Below are 21,826 nucleotides of genomic sequence, written 5' to 3' on the forward strand. Positions count from 1 at the left end.
ACTCGGCACAAGGCAGCTTCGTACGTTCTTATAAAACCTCCACATTCACAGGCAGTAAACCTCTGAATAGCAGTGCCAGGAGACAACATCAGGGGAAGGCTTTAGCCTCCATAACCTGTTGCTGGCCCTTCCAGAGGAACTGGTAGGCCACTGTGTGAAATGCTGAACAAGATGGAGCACTGGCCTAATCCAGAAGAGCTCTTCTTACTTTCTTCTGTTCTTTAAAGGAAGACAATGGCCAATGTGAACATGTGAATCTGCCTTCTACTGAATCAGATCCTTGGCCCATCAAAGTCAGTATTGTCTACTCAGACTGGCAGCCACTCTCCAGAGTATCGGGCAGAGGTCTTTCACATTACCTGCTGCCAAATCCTTTAACTGGGGATGCTGAGGATTGAACCTGGGACCTTCTGCATGTCAAGTAGATGCTCTACCACTGAGCCACAGTATCTGAAGGTATTCACAGAGTCTAAGTATCTCCCTCCACTTCTGCAGTGAACAGCAAAGAGATACAAACTAGGATCCAAGAGCCTGTGTGTGCACGGTGGTATTCCTGACTTTTCTTTTTTCAATAGCAGGACTCCCAGGACATATTACAACTGTCTTCTGAAACTCTCTCGTCAGTTCAAAAGACAGTTTGATACGTAGCATGAGGAACTTCTGCTCAAGCAAAAGACCACAAATCCAGAACCTCTTTTGGGGCCTAAATATATAGAACAGCTTCTTTGGATCACAGCCACAGTCTGCAACATACCTGGGTCAGTAGCTGAAGCGATGGCACCAAACAAGAGACAATCAGTAAAGTAGAAATCTCCCCCAAGCTGTCCTGTCACTTTCATCAGAGCAACACAGCCATACATGATGGATCTAGTGATTCAGCAAGAAAACAGAGATTTTAAAACATGATAAACTTTTAAAAGTCTAAAAACAGAATTGTTTCTGAAAAATTGCAGATGATTACACCCAGTACTTCCTGAACTCTTTTTGGTAAACAGAAACCCACCAGCCAGCTACAGCCTTTGATACAGATGTAAGAACATTGGGCCTTCTGTGCTTCTACCACCCACCACTTGGATCCTAGGAGATCCATAGAGACAGATCCTTTTTTCCAATCAGATACTAACTCACATTGCCAATGCTGAAACTGCTTTCTGGAAATCTAAATCTTTTCAATTCACCATGAAGTTTCTTTGTACAAATATTTTTTTCCTTCTCCCTGTTACTAGGTGGATTGGGAAATCTTATTCCATACTGAATACAGCCCAGCCAAACCATGCAGATGTGTTTTGCTAAGAACTGAATGTGCACGAGTAAAGAAAAGGTACATGCAACTGTGCCAGCATCAATCTTTAAATCAATGTATGGTATGGGGAGGATCTAATCTTATGATTAGATATACGAAAACCTTTCCACAGCTTTAATGGCCACATGTCCAAACTTAGCCACACTGTGTATAACAGTCAAGTTTTGAGCATGACACAAATACATTATTTGGCCAAGATAGAACCACATCTGCAAGATGTCTGAAAATGATGAGGAACCTAACAAGTACCTAGTGGTTCATTCTCAGCAGATCTAGAGCTATCTATACATAACCAGTGCTCATAGGACCCTCCCCCCCCCAAACACACACACTGAGCTTAAGAATCACTTTGTTATCCTGACCTGCTCACACTCCAAGGTTTAAAAGCCTGTTGAAGCATGAGAAATACTCACCCTATCATGAAACAAGAGATTGCTGTTCCTAGGAATGCATATGCTAGAATGGATCCCAGGTTGCGGAAAAAATGCCTCTAGAAAAGAAAGGAATTTTTGGTTACATGAATACACTGTGAACAACAGTTCTGGAGTGAACATGTCAAACCCCCAAGAAGCGACTGATCTTCTGGAAAAAATAACCTACTGATTAGTTTGGACTTTTCACTAAACAGTAAGGGGAGGGGGGAACTAACAGAATGACAGCTGTGCAAATGGGCCTTCTCTTTCTGACCAAGGCTCCTGAAGTTTCACAAGCACTGCAAATATCTCCTAGTTTTCCTCCCAAACATGGAGGAACCCCTGTATGTTGACGAGGAATCATGCTATCAGCACTTCCTGTCTGTTTGCATGCTGAACCAGCCTTGTTCTTACTATGGAGTTTTCACAAAAACTAGGGACACATCCTATGGAGGAAAAATCCAGCACTATCAGAGCACCCGCCCACCATTTGTTAGTAAAAGCAATTATAATCCTACTACAGTGGTGCTCATTAGGCTGCTGTTGCACCAGAAAACAGGTGACAAGAAGGAGGTATGAGCCAAAGCCTTGGATTACAAAGGATACCTTTGGATAAGATGCAAAAACCATTTATTCTCAGTTGCCAAGTACTAGCAGCTTAAATTTTCTAAATACATTTATTAGAAATATATAAATATATAAAGATTATACAAATACTAAGGGGCATAGATACAAATAAATCTTAGTACTGTTATACTGATACTACACACAATAACCATTCTGTTATAACCTCTCCAATACAGAAGGCTGCCATATATTAACAAAAGATTCCTGTGTGAACATTTTCTTCTACCAAATATGTTAAATGCTGCACCATTTTTAGAAACCTACAGTATTTACTAAAATGCAAGACTCATTTTCAGCCCTGGTTAGTATTTGGGTGGGAGACCACCAAGGAATACCAGGGTTGCTGTGCAGAGGAAGGCACTGGCAAACCATCTCTGTTAGTCTCTTGCCATGAAAACCCCAAAAAGGGGTCGCCATAAGTCGGCTGCGACTTGATGACACTTTACACACACAAGACTCATTTCCCCCCAGGTATGCTATCATAAAAAGGGAGGTCATCTTACATTTGCCTACAAGTTATGGTTATATGCAATAATTTTGTGTGTGCTTGGATAATATTTTTAAGGGGGTCGTCTTACATTTAGGGTTGTCTTCCTTGCAATGTATGACACTTTACATAGCCACCATTCAACTTGTGGAACTGATTTCTTTGTTACTACGGTATATTCACAAAGATATGCACAAAGGGGATTTTTCCCTCTCACAAATCCTGGAAGTTTAGGTCACCCATCAAATTGGGTGGTAGTAATATTAAGGTAAAAAGGGATCCTGCTTTTTGTTTATTGGGAATCCCCAGGGATAATATGATTAGAGATGACAGAGTCATATGCCAATATAGTTTTGCAGCTGCAAGGATTATAATAGCTAAATCCTGGAAGCAAGAAAATAAAACTCTAATTAGACTGGAGAGAGAAATTATGGATGTATATGCGGATGGCCAAATTAACAGACTCTCTACATGGGAAGGATATGGAAGAATTTTTAAAAAAATGGTCAAAGGCTGCCGCATATTGGGACAAACTGGCAAAAATGAATTTTACCAATTTAGTGAATAAGTTACAGAAATAATTTTTATTACTATTGACATATTGATAAAAATGAATAATTAAAACTGTTATGACACTTCTCCGGAAGTCCATTTATGTTGTGATGGGACACTATTTTAGGTGGGTGGTGGATTTATAGGGTACTTTCAATATTGTAATTCTTTGTTATTACGAATTTTTAATAATTTGTATGTATCCTTTTGTATGGTTTATTGTTTATTTTTTGTTTATGATATAAAAATTAAAAAATATATAATTAAAAAAAATTGGGTGGTAGTAGTTTTGGGATAGGCACAAAGATGACCAGTGGTTTACATGGCTTTTACAAAATTATTAGAAACTGATAGAGGTCTATCAGCTAACAGGACAGGATAGGACAGGATAGGACAGACACATACACACACATAATACCAGGTCATGCTATTTGCCCATCATGAATCAAATGAAACATTGTCTCCACAGACTGACAACAACTTTCCAGGATCTCAGGCAGTGAAAGGTCTTTCCACAACTGGAGATCCTTTAACTGCCAATGTAATGGATTTAATTGAAGACCTTCTGCATACAAAGTATGTGCACAACTACTAAGCCACAGCCCCTGCCCTAATATCATCCAGTAGGAATGAGAGTAGGTCTTACTATCTAATACAGGGGTCCCCAAACTTTTTGAATCTGCAGGCATCTTTGGAATGGTTACATAGGGTGGTTGGCGCACATCTCTCTGGAAGCCAGTGGGGTATGGGGGTGGGGTGGGGGGTACTTACTAGCTGCAAAGAGAGGCTGTTTTTACCACAGAGTTTTGCCCAATTACCAGAGCAGCCCCGCAATTGTCGGCAACGTGATGACATCACTTCCGGAAGTGACATTGGCACTGGCCGCCCTCTGGCCTCCCTTTGCAGCTAGTAAGTCCCCGCCCCCCGCCGGCCAGCTGAACGGCACCGGGGGAGGGGGCTCAGAGCATGGAATCCCCTGCCACCAGCGGGGGAATGGCAACCCTACTATCACAGGAGGTGGAGTCAAAGCCAAAATGACTGCCACAGGAAGAAGAGCCGACCACAAAACGAGCCTTGATTACTTACCGTGAAGGCTCCTTCTGCTCTGGGAGACAAAGGCCATCTTCAGCTCGGGTTCTTGTGCTTGCTTGTCTGGGAGGCAGGAATAAAAAACTGCGGACCTTCCTGTACCCTGGAGGAAGTAGCCCCTCCCCTCTCCTATTACTCCAGTATTTCTAGAGCTTTGACGTTAACTATTATTTATTATTATTATTATTTTACAGGAAGACTGAACTATAACAACAGAGGACAAGGAATAAAGACAGGGCAACATGGCAAAAATAAACAGGGCAACATGCCAACTTGTCAATGTAATAAACAGAAAAAGGTGCTGTTATCGTGTTGTGTAAATTTTTGGGTGAAGGAAGGTACTGCTTGCTCCTAATCGGGAGGGGAATATGGCCTTCGTCTCCAAGAGCAGAAGGAGCCTTCACGGTAAGTAATCAAGGCTCGTTCTCACTCTGAGAGACAAGGCCATCTTCAGCTCGGGACGTACAAGAGCTAGTAATCTGGGTGGGTGCGATTAAACTTCTTTCATGCACTGCAGTACCTTTTTGCCAAAGGTAGCGTCCACAGAGGGCAACAGGTCTAACTTATAGTGTCGAACAAAGGTAGATGTTGACGATCAGGTGGCCGCCCTGCAAATCTCTTCCACTGAAACCCTCCGGGCGAAGGCAGCCGAAGTGGCCGCACTTCTGACAGAATGGGCTGTGATGGTCGCAGGAACTGGCAGACCTGAGGCCTTGTAGGCCTGAACAATGCAGCTTTTGATGTTGCTACTGATGGCAGCTCTGGACATAGCCTTTCCTTTGTTTGGGGCCGTTAAGGTGACAAACAATGCATCTGAAAGTCTAATGTGCTTAGTACGCTTGACGTAAATCTTTAGTGCCCTTCTTAGATCTAGGGAATGCCAGGATTTCTCTCTTGGAGTCTGTTCTGAATGGCTCCAAAGCCCCTAAGCCAGCTGGCTCTGGAAGGTGGCTCCCCATCCCGACAAACTGGCATCGGTAAATAGTTGTTCTGGGGGGTCAGGGATGTATGGAAGACCCTTGCACAGGTTGTCTGTTATCGTCCACCATGACAGCGATAGATGTGTTATTTTGGGAAGAATGAGGTTTCGGTCTCTTTTCTTCATGATGTCTTGTTGGAACTGCAGTAGAAACCACTGAAGCGGCCTGGCGTGGAAACGTGCCCAGGGTACCGCAGGGATGCAGGAGATCATGTGCCCCTGGAGCTTCGCCAGGGTCATTAGTTTGGCCGAAGAAGATTTGCTGATCTTTTTGGTCAAGGCTGCGAGCTTGATCGCCTTGTCCAAAGGTAGAAAGAGAGAATTTTGAATGGTGTCTATTAGCACCCCAAGGTGTAGAGGTTTTTGAGTTGGTTCCAGGTGACTCTTTTTCTGATTGACCAGGAAGCTATGGTTTGTTAAAGTCTGTAGGATAAGGGTAGTATGTGCTAAGCTCAGTTCTCTGGATGGAGCGCAGATAAGGGTGTCGTCCAGGTACGGGTGTACCTGGACCCCCTGAGCTCGGACTAGGGCCACCAGGGCCACCAGGATCTTGGTAAAGACCCTGGGGGAGGAGGAAAGTCCGAAGGGCATGGCCCGAAATGGGAAATGGTGGTCCTGGAAGGAGAACCTGATGAATTTGCGATGGGTTGGATGCACCAGGATGTGCAGATAGGCCTCAGTGAGATCTATTGAGGTAAGGTAAGCGTGGGGGCACAGAGCCTCTTTGGTTGATTTTAGGGTTTCCATCCTGAATCTCCTCTTGATGACATATCTGTTGAGGAATTTGAGGTCCAGGATGGCCCTCCAGTCCCCATTCCTCTTGGGGACTGTGAAGAAGATCGAGTAAATTCCGCAGGAGCGTTCTAACGGCTCTACGGGTTGATGGCCTGAATGTGTAAGAGGTGATCTACCGCCCTTGCAGTGCGTAGGCGTTTTGTGGTGGACAGTGGTCGATGAAAGGATACCATGCGGTCTGGAGGAGGACGTGCAAACTCTATTTGATACCCTTGGTTGATAACTTTTATCACCCACGCATCCGACTGGACGTCCGACCAAAGGGCAGCAAAGTGTATGAGACGTCTCCCCACTGGGAAGTGTTGGCGTCACTGTTTGGCTCCCTGGCGGGAGTTGAAATTTTGTTTATTGGAGTTAGGGTGAGAAAATCTGGGCCGTGAGAAACGGCCCCCCCTTCGAAGGGACCCTCTGGCCTGTGACCACTGACCTCTTCTTTGGTCGGTCCGAAACCTCTGTAGTGTATGGGAAGATCGAAAGGATCCAGAGGAGCCCCTGTTATCTCTGCAGAAACTCTTGGGTAGGGCCTTCTTCTTATCTTTAGTTTCTATGAGAACAGAATCTAATTGGTCCCCAAAGCGTTTGTCCCCCTGATAGGGAAATCCCATCAGTTCTGCTTTGGAGTGGGTATCTGCCTGCCAAGGGCGGAGCGAAAGAGCCCTCCTGGCGGCTGCCTGGGTGGCTATAGCACGCGCTGAGAATGACAGGGTGTCGAGGGAAGAGTCCGCGAGAAAAGTAACCGCCTTGAGAACTCTGGAGACCCCCTCCAGGGCTTTCCTGTTGTCCTCAGGAATAAGCTGGGTAAGCTTTCTTGTCCATACTATGGTGGCCCTGGAGAAGAGAGCCGAAGTAATAGAGGCACTAATGGCCAGTGTAGACACCTCATGGGCTCTTTTAATTGCCAATTCCGCCTTTCTGTCTATGCGTAACTGTAAATTAACTCTTCAACATTTTGGGCAGAAGGTCTATTTAACAGGATGCCTTTTAATCGGAACACCCAATCAAATCTCCAGTGGCCAATCACAAGTTCTGGCCTAGCCCAATTTCTAAAAACACTTGGTGAGAGCCAGGAAATGTGTTGGTGGGCACCATGGTGCCAAGAGGAACCACATGGGAGACCCAAATCTAACAGAGCAGAGGATCAACCTATCAGATGATAGCCATGACAGCTGAACACAACTTCCAGAGGCAGATGGAGGTACAGCCTCAAAGGGAAGACCTATCCCCTTCATGATCTGCCTGAGAGCTTCTCAGAGGTTGGAAACAGAATGCTGAACCCTTGATCTGCTCCAACAATGCATTTTTTCACTGTTCTATAGGTGTAACAGGGCTTGACAAATCCCAGGCACTAGGTCACCAGGGCACCTAGATATTTCATTGCGGTGCCTGGTATTTTCAGCAGTGATTTTATTGTATTGTCTCTTAGCAATCCTTAATGGAAATACAAAGATTATTTATCATTTCACATCATAATGTTTTTGTATGATATAAAAATGTACGTGCATGAGGCTCTTGTAATTAACTCTAAGCCATTCAGTGGTGGTAGATGAATATATTTCTTAACCAGGTGCTTTCTATATTGGATCCAATATTCAAGTAAGCTTTTTAAGGCAATAATGAAATTATGAGGAAGTGGGGGGAAATTAGGTTAGGGCTAAAGCTTAAGTTTGTGTTGTGATAACAACCAGGGTTACCCCCATATTTATTTATCTATTGCAACACTTTTGCCATAGCCTGAATAAAATTATAAGAAACTGAAAAGCTGAGGATTAGGTTTCATGGTAGCAATAATCAGAAAATAGGGTCATTAACTCTGCCATCCTAAGCAAAGTTTCATCTTTCTAAGCCCATCTATGAAATTAGAAGAGTGTCACTCCACTTAGGATGGCACTGCAAAATACAGCACCCAGAAAACTGAAAAGTGAGTATTTCTTCTAAATTTTTAGTCTGGCTCCTAGAGCCAGTGAACATTTGTCAGTACCTTTTCTTGCACTGGTTTCTGCTGGCCAAAGAGAATGAGAACATAAAGATGAAACCAATCGAGCCAATCATAACATCTCTGTTTATACAAATTTTATGTGTTCCCGTGAGAGCCCTATGTTAACCTGTTGCAACAAAAATGAAAAGGAGTCTTGTGGCCCCTTCAAGACTAGGAGATTAATTGTACCATAAGCTTTCATGTTTATGCATGACTAAAGTATTAGCATGCTCAAGAGACGGCCACAGCAACTCAGTAACTTGTTCCTCATTTATAACCCTTTACGAAGACTTGCGTGACCCACTTCTGCTTATGGACTGATTTCGGTGGGAAATTGGGGGGAATTTCTAAGAAAGCAGTCCTGGTTAGTCAAGCACACCAGAGTTCTAAACATATCATCTCTCTGTTCTTTAGAAAGATACTACATAATGTTCAGGATCCCTAGAAAATATGCGAGGCTAAACCCAACAGACTAAACTGAGGCTATCGTACTTTGGTCACATTATACTTTGGTCACATTATGAAAAGACAAGAGTCGCTGGAAAAGACAACCATGCTAAAAAAAGTTGAAGGCAGCAGAAAAAGAGGAAGACCCAACATGAGATGGATTGAGGGCCACGGCCCTCCGTTTGCAAGACCTGAGCGAGGCTGTTAACAATAGGATGTTTTTTGGAGGACACTGATTCATAGGGCAGCCATGAGTAGGAAGCAACTTGATGGCATTTAGCACACACAAACCCAACAGGCAAAAGGCTCTTCCACCAAACTCAAAGTCTGGCCGTTTTCAGTGCCACACAAGCAAAAGATACCTTTATACGCTGCATCAACCAATCTGGAATAATGTATAAAGCTATTATTTATTTCTTTAAGCAATATATTACCCTGCATTTTTCCCTGATGGGGACCCACAGTGGCTTGCAGAAACACCAAAACATAGTTAAAATAAACAACAGTTTAAACAAAACTCAAATGGAAACAATGAACGAACAAAAACAAAAAGACACAAGGCTGCACACCCAGAGCCTTGGTTCCTTACTAATAAAACATACACAGATTAGAAATCTCACTGCACCCATAAGGCATTCATTGAGAAGACAAAAAAACTTTGCATTTATATGGCTTGCTGTTTTTCCCAACAAATACTGCCTCCTTCCACCAGCCCTGCAATGCAGGCCAGTCTCAGATGAAGGCAACAGCTTGTCTAAGGCCACATAAGTGAGCTCATTACCTTAATCTACATCAGCTCTTAGTTCAGCAGCATTAGACCATCCTAACAGCGAAAGTGCCCTGGCCTGAATTGCACAAGCTAACCCGATCTTGTCAGATCTTGGAATCAGCCATGGTCAGTACTTGGAAGGGAAACCAGCAATCCAAGTCCAGGGTTGCTATGCAGAGGAAGGTAATGGCAAACCACCTTTGTGTGTCTCTTGCCATGAAAACCCTACAGGCTTGCCATAAGCTGGTTGCGACTTGATGACACTTTCCACCTCCAATCGTCATGGTGGATTTTTTTAAAAGGAGAGAAAACAAATTTGACATCTTAGAATTTCTAAAAGGTTCACTTCTTGATCTGCAGTGATGTTAATTAATTTTGCCCTAAGTGAAGGTACAATTCCTTGAGAAGCTCTCAAAAGATTTTCCCTGTTCCTCCTCCTTCACATATATTCCCAATTTTCATTTAGAAGGGATATGTTGTTTTGCAGTCCCATTGTAAGTGCTGAGCAAGTGTAACACTAGAGCAATTGTGTTTTATGTAAAGCTTTGTTTATAATACTAATATAAAAATGCTATAACAAAATATTCAGCTAGCTGTGTGTAGACAATGGCAGGTTCCACAAACAGATGACATTTTAAGCATTTAAAAAAATCAGATCTGATCCTTCCCTTTTCATCATGTCCTTTCAAAGTCTTACACCAAATTCCAGAACCAGTTAGGATTGCACAAGCATTAATGGACATCCGTTTATTTTGACATTGGAATCAATTAAATTAAAAAGAGTAAGACGAACGAGTACATACCCTTTTCAAGCTGTATCCTGCATAAAATATAATTGGAGGAAGTAAGATGTTGAAAAACACTTCTGGGTCAAATGTCACCTATTTATTAAAAAAAAATATCCAGGTGAGACAACTATTCTACCTAGATGATTGTATTGTGAAACTCACTGCTCAATAAGTATATTTTCAACACATTCAATTTTGGCAAACAACAGCATTTCAAGGCACTGGTATCCTACTTTATAATCAGGGTGTACTGGTTGACTTCACAGGAATAGGTTCTCCTTAATTCAGATATGTAATCTTGGGCAGCCTGACTTTGTGCAGAAATTTTAAGAGTAATTGAAGGTAGTGGTGGTAGGGAGAACAATGTGAATAAAGAACCCTCCTTTTTGGAAGTTCTAGCTAGCGTCACACATGGCCTTGGACAAGCGGAGGACTTCAGATGTAGTAAAATACACTAAGGGCTAACACAATGGTAGATAGGTAAGGCTGAAAGAAATTCAGGGCAAACAGTGGCCACAATTTGGGTTTAATGGAAAAATTCTAAACAGAAGGTTTTCTGGAAGATGTTGAATTACAAATCAATTAAATCTTGAATGATCATGTTTATTTTACTTGTATTTAGCAAACAAAACTTTTCAAAGTGCCCTCTTACTGTCACGTGCTATATAAATATCTCAGATTTTTTTTCACTAGCCAAATTGATTAGGGAAAACATTTAATAACACATACTTACCCGTGTGATTTAAGTACTGTATATGTGAAACTGGTTAAATTTATTTAGTACATTAAAATGCTTTGTAGGTTACCTGAAAATGTTAATTACAACTCTGAAACTGCTCAGTTTGCATGGTACAGTATTAATTCCTTAGGTTACCAATTAATTTTATGAAACAATGTGTTTTTAGGAACTGAGAAGCTTCTATGGTAAAATACAATAGTGGAAAAATTTCTGCTCTGCTTCACTGGAGATCAGGCTTTGATAAGAGCCCAAGTGAACACTAAACCAGACAAGGCACCATGAATTCTTTGAATCAAGCTCCAATAGTTTGGGTTTGTTCTTTAAATACTGGAACCAGGGCATGAGGTGCTGAAGGGGGGAGGGTTAAAGCCTCTGTTGCAGTTTTCCTGACCTGAAATGGGCCTGTGGAGCTACTTGCCCTGCAGGGGGGAAATACAGGTACTGACACAGGTGCACATATTCTGGCCCAAACGATGCAATAGGGGCATTGAAGCCCCAGGGCTGCTTCAGGTTAGGAAATTATCATTGGTTGGGGGGGGGGTCACACACAAACCCTCGTGCCACAGTCCCAATCCAACTGAGGACTGTGCATGCCTGCTATTTACAGGAAAAAATGCTGGCAGTTGTATTCATGCAACTCCCAGCATTGTGTCTGGTTTAGCCCTAATGGAAAAGACAGTAAAAGAGAAACATGGGGACCTACATTCTTGTTTGTTTTTGCAGGGCACACTAGGAGCTATTGACCAGCAATGCCAGGACAGTCCAATTAATTCAAGTTGTACTTTTCCAGCTTACCTTTCTGAGCATCTCATTATCCTGAACATTATTCAATTCATGGGGGCTGATTTCCCCCTTGAGGGTATATTCATAGTACTTTCCACTGACGTTGAGCAGCAGAGTGGCAGGGCTTGTCTGCACTTGGCACTTTAAGGTGTCGTTGTTGACATCACTGGGAACGTGGATACCATAACGAAGGACAACGCCCACTAGAACACCTGCACAGAGGAACATGGACCATGAGCAGTTTATCAGGGTAACTGAGCCAAGAAACAGCACATTTAAAGAAATTTGTGGCTTCTACCAACCTATGCCAAGAGATCATCAGTTCAAAATTGCAAGAACTCAGTGCCTTATACTGTGAGCCCTGGTTCAGATATTACATTTATAATGTGCATTAAATAGAAATGCACTATATGCACTCAACAGATGCAGGTACTTAATATAAGTAGGTATTTAATATAAGTAGGGACTTCAAGGCACCATTACTGGCTGTGGCTCTAAAGGCCTCACAAGATTAGCCATACAAAGGCTCAGTCAATAGGGTCGCCAGCTCCAGGTTGGGTAATACCTGGATATTTTTGGGGTGGAGCCTGAGGAGGGTGAGGCTTGAAAAGGGGGGACTTCAAAGCCATAGAGTCCAATAGCCAAAGTGGACATTTTCTTCAAGTGAACTGATTTCTATCGGCTGGAGATAAATTGTAATAGCGGGAGATCTGCAGCCACCACCTGGAGGTTGGCAAACCTATCAGTCAAGTCCTTGGTACTCACATCATATGTACTTATGATGACTGCCCACATGTCCATCTACTAATGAGGGGGAAGGGAACAGAAAAGGTACACTAGATGAGATAACTAGAGAACCCTAGGCTAAAGTAAACAGCTACATTCAATTTGTAGAAAACAGATAGCATTTAACTATCACCAGGATGTGGGAACTTGTCTTACAGCAAGCAACAGTAGCAGCCCTTTCTCCAATATCACAGAGGTGATTTTGCAAGCTCAAGCCTGCTTGGACCTGCATTTTATCACCCTCCTAACCTTCCAGGAAGGTCCTCCATGAACAATTTCATTTTAGAGACCTACCTTCCATTTTTTAGGTAACAACCTCATGGGTAGTATGCACATTACAGTTATCTGCCTTTGCATCTCCTAATTTTAATTTTTCCTAAAAGAAATGTATTTGATTTATTTGCTGGAAAACCCCTAAAAAACCTTCCTTTGCTTCTCATATTTCACACAAGCCAGAAAGAAATGCATTTGACGGAGCTGATTTGCTAGAAAACCCCGTCACTGCAATATGGCTTGACTGTTTGGTTACAGCGGTTCCAAGAAAATCAGAACAGTCTCAAAAACTCTCAGCTTTCACTCAAGGAAATTTCCATGGCACCTGTCCCTTTGTCTTAATTTGTGCCTTGAACACATAGATAGAATCCTTGCTCTCCTCCTGAAAGATAACAGGATATGATAAACTCCATTCTTGAGGCTTAAGAAAGATCTTGTTAACATACAAAGATTTCAAACCCACAAGGGAAGAACACAACAACCACAATGGTGCATACTCAGTACACCTATGTAGAACAAAACTGGAGCAAACCTAATGATTTTGCTTCCTGAAAAGCTCTGTTTAAAGAGGAAACTTCCATTAAACTTCCATTTAAACTTCCATTAATAGAGGGGGGATTTATGATTAAAAAAATGAAATGGAGCATTCGACAGGGCTTCTAGATTATCCATGACTGCCTTGTTTTGTCCCACTAATCCCAGCATCTTTCAAACTTGTGATGGTCTTTACCACATTCTCCTAGGACTACACTGAATTCTGATGTAAAGTTCAGAGATCCCAGGCACAATTTTAGAAGCCATTATATATGTATGTAAACAATACACGAGGATTAATTATCCATGCAGCTTTTCCAGAGTTGCATCCTTGAGCAGGACCCAATAGAAATGTAGGATCCTGCTCATAAATCATGGAAACATTGACAGACTTCATAGAGTTTCCATATAACCTCCAAACTTTGCGAGTGAGGACTCAATAGAAATGTAGGATCCTGCTCATAAATCATGGAAACATTGACAGACTTCATAGAGTTTCCATATAACCTCCAAACTTTGCGAGTGAGTCCTCAATTAAAAGTTGCACCCCATCAGTACTGGGGAGAAATACCCCATTCAGTACAGTTATCTTACCAACCACCATCACCTCTTATCTGAATTCTCCCTCAACCACCTAACCACTGCATTTAGGCACTGGCTCAGAAAAGAGATGCTGGCATGATTTTGTTAAGGTGATATACAGCTGAGTGCCACCCATATATCAATCATCCCCATTTTATTTATTTAAATTATTTATACTCCACATTATCTCCCTCAGATTTAAGGTGGCTTGATTCAGGCTCATGGTGGCTCCAAAACACCTTGCGTTTAGCTGTGTACTTCTTTTATGCGATGTATTTCACATTATATGTTTAACTATGAGTGAGACAACCAGCCTGGGGCCATCAGGTCCAGCAGGCTTAAAACACAACACAAAAGCTACCCAAAAAAACTTCTTCAAATTCAAAACTATAAAACCAGAATAAGCTATAGAATCCCCCAGGCATGTTGCTTGCATCATCCATTCAGAGTGCAGGTGTTATGTTTTCTTCATTCAAAATAGAAATTTGGCTTGTATGCAAAGTTTAGAGAAAAACCCTGGAAAAGCCACTTTTGAGAATGAAAGAATGGTGAAATTTTGACATCTAAGTGTTCAATTACAATATCACTTTTGTACAGTCAATTTCACTCCCAGTGTTCAGTGGGCATCAACTTTGTCAATTGTACAGTTTGTCAATTTCACTCCCACTTTTCAGTGGGCTTCAACTGGAGTAACTCTGCATGGGATTGCACTGTTATTGTCTTTTGGGTGCCACAAGACTCTTATTTGCAGCAGACTCATACGGCTAGCAATCTACAGCAATTCTGTGAGACAGACATACGCTGTCCAATAAACGTCATGGCAGACTGGGTACTTTAAATAGAACTTCCACACCCAAACCCAAATCTTAATTTGCAGATACACACCCCAGTAATAGCCTGGATGTGTGACTGGTGGTAAGGAAGGTACATTGGTATCTTTCAGACTTTCTTGGCAGAAACACAGGTGTTTGCTGAAACATCTGATCTAAAAATATTCCCCGAGAGGATGTGCAGAGGGAACTACCAGACAGTTCTTCATAACCCAGACTTTGTGTTTGCTTGTTCATTAAAAAAATAAATATAATAAGTTCAGTGATTAACTTCATAATAACATTTAGATATATTTAGCCTGATTACTTTAGTCTCTGAGTCCAAACAACCTACAATATTTACAGCCAATCCTATACTGAGTTCTTCTAGCCTAAACCCAATGATTTTAATGGACTTTGACTGAAGTAACTTTGCATAAGACTTTACTGTTAAGTGCCTTCCAGCTTCTATCTTATTTCTATTGAACAGTCAACTTTCTCCAGAAGAAATTACATCCTGTGTTTCCCAGCACCATTCTTGTGATTACCCAGTTAAAGATGCAAGTACCAAAAGAGAGATACTGAGAGAACTGTTCAAAATTTCCAGTCACTTCACCAACCTTACATAGCGTTACGCTTCAAATGTGCTACAAATGTTAGCACTAATATTGTTGGAAAAAGTATCCCCAGCTAACATACAGGCACTGTGAGGAACTCAATTTGCCATCATAGGCCTATGGTGGGACCTAATACATACTGACCACTGAGGAAGGCCTTTCCAGGCTGAATTAGGACCCACCATTTGACCTAAGACACTGCTTGATGTATCCACATTCTTAAGAGCCCGGCATACAATAGAAGATGAGACAGTGAAGCCAGGTTTTAACATATAAGAAGTAAAGAAATTTACAGGGAGCTTCACTGTACTAGAAGGGCTCTTAGATATTTCTTACTGCCCATTATGATATGATTATATTATTAGGATATGTGATAAGTTATAATTTTATACTGACCACTGAGGAAGGCCTTTCCAGGCCAAAACGCATCTGGTCCTTTTTGGATTTCATATTGGTCAATGAAAGATTGTACATCGCAGTTGTTCATGTTTGTATTTATTAAATGTGTAAGTTGTTGTCTGCACTGGGAGTTTTATGCTTTTAATCTATATGTGTACCTTATTAAAATTTATATATTTGTAATTTTAGCATTTTTCAGCTCAACCTCTTTGGTTTGTAATTAGCATTTTGGTTGAGTTCCATCAGGTTCCCCCCCCCTTTTTTTGGTGTTTTTGGGGACTCTGGTAGCACCAAACAAGTTGATTCTTCTAACAACAGTCATGGCATCATTGCCAGATGAATATTGATAATCCACCAGAAGGAATGCTTCTGTTGAATGTTAAATCTGCCAGAATAAAGCTCCACACACTTACTCAGATGCAACATCAGGTGGAAGGGGCAACTGAGAATCATGTGGGAACCGCTAAAAATAAAAAGAGATGCCTCAGTGTGTATGAGCCAGTTCAACCTATGGGGGGGGGGGGTTTGGAAGGATTCATAGATCATGGACAGTACATACATACTAGGGATATTTTCATGTCTATGCACAAGACAGAAGACACTACTAGGCAGACGTGTAACTGCAGGATGTTAGGTGGCTGCCTACTGAGAAAAAGGGTTGTAAAGGCACAATCCAAACACAAGAATGAAATCCATGTAATGCCTTTTATTATGACCAAGCAAATTGACATGAAACATTGTGCAAGCTTTCAAGCCCAGCGGGACACTTACTCTTGTGTAACGCTTCAAATTTATCTCTAACACTGTTGATACAGGGACTATAAAGGTGCTTCCTAACTGTGTCAGCCTGCTAGGGACCTGTACTTCTTGTTCGGCATCTGGGACAATTTTGGATGGCCTATGGATAGTTTCTGTGCTATGGTGAAAGAACAAACAACATGCTGTAAATACACCATAGTAATAAAGTTAAGGTTATAACCTGCTGACATATCACAGAGGAAGCCGGTGAGATCAGACCTTTACACCATGGCCTGATAAATCTGCATTCTGCCCTTCTGTCTTTTTAAATCTTGTAACATCCAGCCTGAATAAGAGTCTTGGTAGGCTTGAAAGCTTGCACAATTTGTTGTGCCAATTTGGTTGGTCATAATAAAAGGTATTACGTGGACTGAAGCCTATTGAGAGCCAGTGTGGTGTAGCAGTTAGAGTGGAACCAACGAAAAAGGGAAAAAGGGGGGGAAACTCAACCAGAACTAAGGTAAGAACCTTAAAGTTGAGCTAAAAATTATAGTATTTATTATACGGTGTACACAGAAATAAAAACATATGGCCTTATATAAAGCCTAATCATTAAAAATAATACATATGTATAGTTACTAACTTTCCAGCATTGTTGATGATACAAACCATTGTTAATGACCAGTAATTAACCAGACGAGTTTCAGCCTGTATGGCCTTCTTCAGTGGTCATATATACAGTTACAAACATTATAAAGACCCATCCAGAAATACATATAAAAGGTGTTCTATAAAGCAATATTGTGTGGCCCGTTGTCACTTATTGTTGTATACCATGGATATTTCACCACTGGAATAGGCTCACATAGAAGTCTTGTAATGTATTTCTAATGTTGCATGGATGTGTATACCATCAGCCAGTGATAAAGCCTGAATAAGAGTCGTGGCAGGCTCAAAAGCTGGTACAATGTGTTGTGTCAATTTGGTTGATCATAATACATGGATTTAAGCCTATTGAGAGGCAGTGTGGTGTAGTGGTTAGAGTGTCCGACTAGGAGCCGGGAGTCCCAGGTTCAGAGCTCCACTCTGCCACGGAGGTTTGCTGGGTGACCTTGGCCCAGTGACACACTCTCCGCCTAACCTACCTCACAGAGTTGCTGTGAGGATAAACATGGGGAAGAGGAAAACAATACAAGTTGCTTTGGGTTCTCACTGAGGAGAAAGGCAGGGTATAAACAGTACAAACTATTTCAGAGTGCAAACACAGTTTGCAGCTCTCAGAAGGGGAGGGAGGAATGCAGCTGCTGAGTAGTCATCCAGAGGACTCAGTACCGGGTGGATGTAACTCACTAAATTCTGGCCAGTCCCAGCATGAGGTTTGTACAGTCTCAAGAATTCAGGCGTGAGGTTTGTACAGTCTCAAGAAACCAGGATGTGAATGGAATTCCGCACAATCTCTGCATTTTCAAAATGCAGTGGCTGTTCCTTCCTAGCTTTCAAACGTTTGAAATGTGGCTTCTGTGTTTCTGTATTCTACAGAGATTATTGCATCTCTGCAAACAGAGTACACCTGACAGACAGATGGATCAGTGAATCCTGGGATACCACAAGGGAGCACAACACAGGTACAGAGAAGCTCGTTTGTCAGACGAGTGTTTTCAACGAATGGAGGGGGGCATCAAAACCAGCCCTGCTGGATTAGACCAAAGGTCCATTTGGAAAGAGTGATTGAACAGATGCCTCTTCTGGGAAGCTCACAAAACAGGCAGCAGCTTACCCGGTGGCCACTCCCCGAAGCATCCAGAACCAGCCAAATGGTTTAAAAACAAACCCATTGCAAGCTTTCGCCGGCAACAGCCTACTGAGAACAGATTCAGGGACAGCAAAACGGTTGATCGTAGAGTTGGAAGGGACCTCCAGGGTCATCTAGTCCAACCCCCTGCACAATGCAGGAAATCCGCAACTACCTCCCCCACACGCCCCCAGTGACCCCCTACTCCATGCCCAGAAGATGGCCAAGATGCCCTCCCTCTCATCATCTGCCTGTGTGTGTGAACTGCCGTGGAGTCGCTCCCGACTCATGGCGACCCTATGAATGAAAGTCCTCCAAAATGTCCTATCTTCGACAGCCTTGCTCAGCTCTTGCAAATTGAGGGCTGTGGCTTCCTTGATGGAGTCAACCCAAATCTTGCTGGGCCTTCCTCCTTTCCTGCTGCCCTCCGCTTTCCCTAGCATCCTCTGCCTAAGGTTACAGAATCAGCATTGCTGACAGAGAGGCACAGACAGGCCCTTTGTAAACTGGGTGGCGCAGGGCAGGGGGGTTAAGAGGACTGTTTCCGCGGCTCAGGATCTGGGGGGGCGTAGTGGCCCCCCACCCCACTCCACTCCACTCACCATAGATCATGGCCAGCCCCGTCTCGTGCAGGAAGCGCGCCCGGCGGTGCTTGAAGAGCCAGATGGTGAGGATGGTGAGGGTGAGCAGGAGGATGAAGATGAGCAGGTTGGCGCTGTCCTGGCGGTGGCTGGCTTCGGCCGCCTTCTCGGACACGATCTCCTCCTCCAGGGCCACGGGCCGGGTGGCCAAGGCGGGCGGGTCCGCCAGGGGGTCCAGCCCAGCCGCCGCCAGCAGCAGCAGCAGCAGCCCCAGGAGCGGGGGCACGGCTCCCCGCGGCCCGGCTCCCCGGCATCGGCCCCGCTGGGCCGGGGCGGCCATGGCTTGGGCACCTGCGCGCTCCTCCTCCCGAGCCGGCGCTGGAGCCAGAGGAGGCGGCCGCGCCGAGGAGAGAGAGAGAGGGGTGCGCGCAGGCGCCACGAGGCGCGCGCCTAGGGAGCAGGCGCCAGGGGAAGCGGGTAGCCCTGCCCCCTGCCCGGCAATGTTTGCAGGGAGAGATGAGAAATCACCGTGGGTAGCCCTGCTAGTCTGTCTGCAGTAGTAGAAAAGGGCAAGAGTTTAGTGGCACCTTAAAGACGAACAAGAATATTGTCTGGCAGGGTGTGAGCGTTCGGGAGCCACAGCTCACTTCTTCAGAACCATGAACTAACCAAGTAGTAGAAAAGGGCAGGAGTCCAGTGGCACCTTAAAGACGAACAAGAATACTGTCTGGCAGGGTGTGACTTTTCGGGAGCCACAGCTCACTTCTTCAGAACTTCAGAACCATGAACTAACCAAGTAGTAGAAAAGGGCAAGAGCCCAGTAGCACCTTAAAGACTAACAAAAATATTTTCTGGTAGGGTATGAGCTTTCGTGAGCCACAGCTCACTTCTTCAGAACCATGAACTAACCAAGTAGTAGAAAAGGGCAAGAGTCCAGTGGCACCTTAAAGACTAACAAGAATACTGTCTGGCAGGGTATGAGCTTTCGTGAGCCACAGCTCACTTCTCCAGATACAGCTAGGATGTGAATCCATCTGTCTTTAAATAGAGGAGAGTGAATTCAGACAAGCATTAGTATGTAAATGTTAACAGTATGTAAATGAATAGCAGGCGTGATGGGATTAGGGGTAGTAGGCAGAAGAGTCTGTGATGTCCAGGGGAGAGATGGGTGTGGAGAAATCAGCATTGGTAATGAGCCGTGAATGCAAAGTCTTTATTCAGCCCAGGTAAATGCATTGACTTTAGTTTGAATATCAACTGTAATTCAGCAGTTTCTCTTTCCAGTCTCCCTTTGGAAAGATGAGCCATCGTTGCGGCTTTGGGTTAGAGAGCGTGCTTAGCATCCTTGCCTCGAGTCCCGATCCCTCCTGTTGACTAAGAAACAAAGGCCACTTATGCACGAGAGGTTTTGCCTTGGGTTTGCCGCTCTCTAGACGCTCATTTCCCCCATCTGAATTCTCAAAACTCAAGAATAAGCTCCCATGCAGAGTTTTGAGAATTCAGATGGGGGGAATGTGCATCTAGAGAGCAGCAAACCCAAGGCAAAACCTCCCATGCATAAGTGGCCAAACATTATTATCGATTCGAGAAGGGTTTACTTCCGAGCTCAGTTGGGGCCGCGGTCCGATGCTCCCTGATCTTTTTGCATGTGAACTCAGAAGCAAGGCCCGCAGAGTTCATACTGAAATCGCAGGTTGCCGGGCCCGTTGGCAGACCGTAGGGGGAAAAATCCCCAAAGCATGTCATGTCATCGGGTTCATTAGCAGCGAGCAAGCTTTCGTGTTCCCTAGAACGCTTCGTCAAGAAGAACGTTAAGCAGTATAAAAGGGCATGTGTTTGCAGGGCTGGTGCCAGTCTTTTTTGCACCCTAGGCAAGGCTAACTACTTGTGCCCCCCCATTGCTAACCAATTTTCAAAAACAGATGTCTTGCAGAAAAAATAAAAGCACAAAACTTTTTATAAGACGTTATAGTTAATTATATTCAATAGCACTGTTGTTATACGTATCTTAAAATAAAAATATATACAAATTGTCAGTTGCATTTCCCCCCAAAAAAAACTTATCTAAGACGGTGCCCCTCTGAGGTCTGCACCCTAGGCGACCGCCTAGTTCGCCTGATGGTAGCACCGGCCCTGCGTGTTTGGGGGCATGATGGGAAAGCCTCCCCGTCTGTAGAGGGTTCACGGTTCTCAGATGGAGCACAGAGAATGTTATGCAAGCCTCACAAATTACTTAACATCCAGCCTGATTTAATATTGCAGTCCTATACAGTTACACCAGTTGAAGCCCATTGATTTTTACTGACTTAGAAGGATTTAACCCTGTTTAGGATTTAAGAGTTCTGGGGAACTCGAAAGTTCACTCGCTGCTGTGCAACAGATTCCAGTGGGGTGACTGTGTTAGTCTGTTGGAGCAGAAGCAAAACCTTAAAGATAAACAGTTTTATTGTAGTGTAAGCCTTTGCTCGGTCTTAATAAATTGAGTGAGGCTTCTTTGCAAATGTGCCTGTGATTGCAACCTTAAATGGAAATCTGTTTAAATCAACAAGATTTAATCCCAGGAAAATATGGTGGATTGGCCTGAAAGTATGCTTATAATTTCCAGATGGGTAGCTGTGTTAGTCTGCACTGGCATCAAAAGTTATACGGCACTGCAAAGATACTTATGCTACATTTATTGTGGCATAAGACTAAGTATGGTTAGGATTGTCACCTTACACCCCGATCCTATTTACTTGAAGGGGTTAAAATACATTGAAACTGTAAGATTTGAGGCCAGTAGCACCTTAGAGAACAAGAGTTTCAGGTATAAGCTTTCAAGAGCCAAAGCTCCCATTGTCAGACACGAGTAGAAATGGAGATCTCTGAGTCTTTTTATCACAGTTAGAAGCTGAAGGGGTGTTGTAAAGAAGGCTTGTGAAGGATGCAAAGGTACAAGTAATATTTAATATTTTAATCAGATACATAAT

General features: G+C 43.3%; 1 protein-coding gene across 1 annotated transcript in view; it reads right to left on the reverse strand.

The window, feature by feature from the left end:
• Positions 1-19,197, reverse strand: part of SLC9A6 (solute carrier family 9 member A6) — a 33,129-nt gene extending 13,932 nt beyond the window's left edge. Inside the window, exons 1-5 of the mRNA XM_056859508.1 lie at positions 18,879-19,197; positions 11,759-11,958; positions 10,240-10,317; positions 1,717-1,793; positions 755-867 (exon numbers count right to left, since the gene is read on the reverse strand). Of these exons, the coding sequence (XP_056715486.1) occupies positions 755-867; positions 1,717-1,793; positions 10,240-10,317; positions 11,759-11,958; positions 18,879-19,197 (787 nt within the window). The remainder of the gene's footprint in view (positions 1-754; positions 868-1,716; positions 1,794-10,239; positions 10,318-11,758; positions 11,959-18,878) is intronic.
• Positions 19,198-21,826: the final 2,629 nt, after the last annotated feature.

The sequence above is a fragment of the Euleptes europaea genome, chromosome 13 (genome assembly GCF_029931775.1).
Source record: "Euleptes europaea isolate rEulEur1 chromosome 13, rEulEur1.hap1, whole genome shotgun sequence".
NCBI lineage: Eukaryota > Metazoa > Chordata > Lepidosauria > Squamata > Sphaerodactylidae > Euleptes > Euleptes europaea.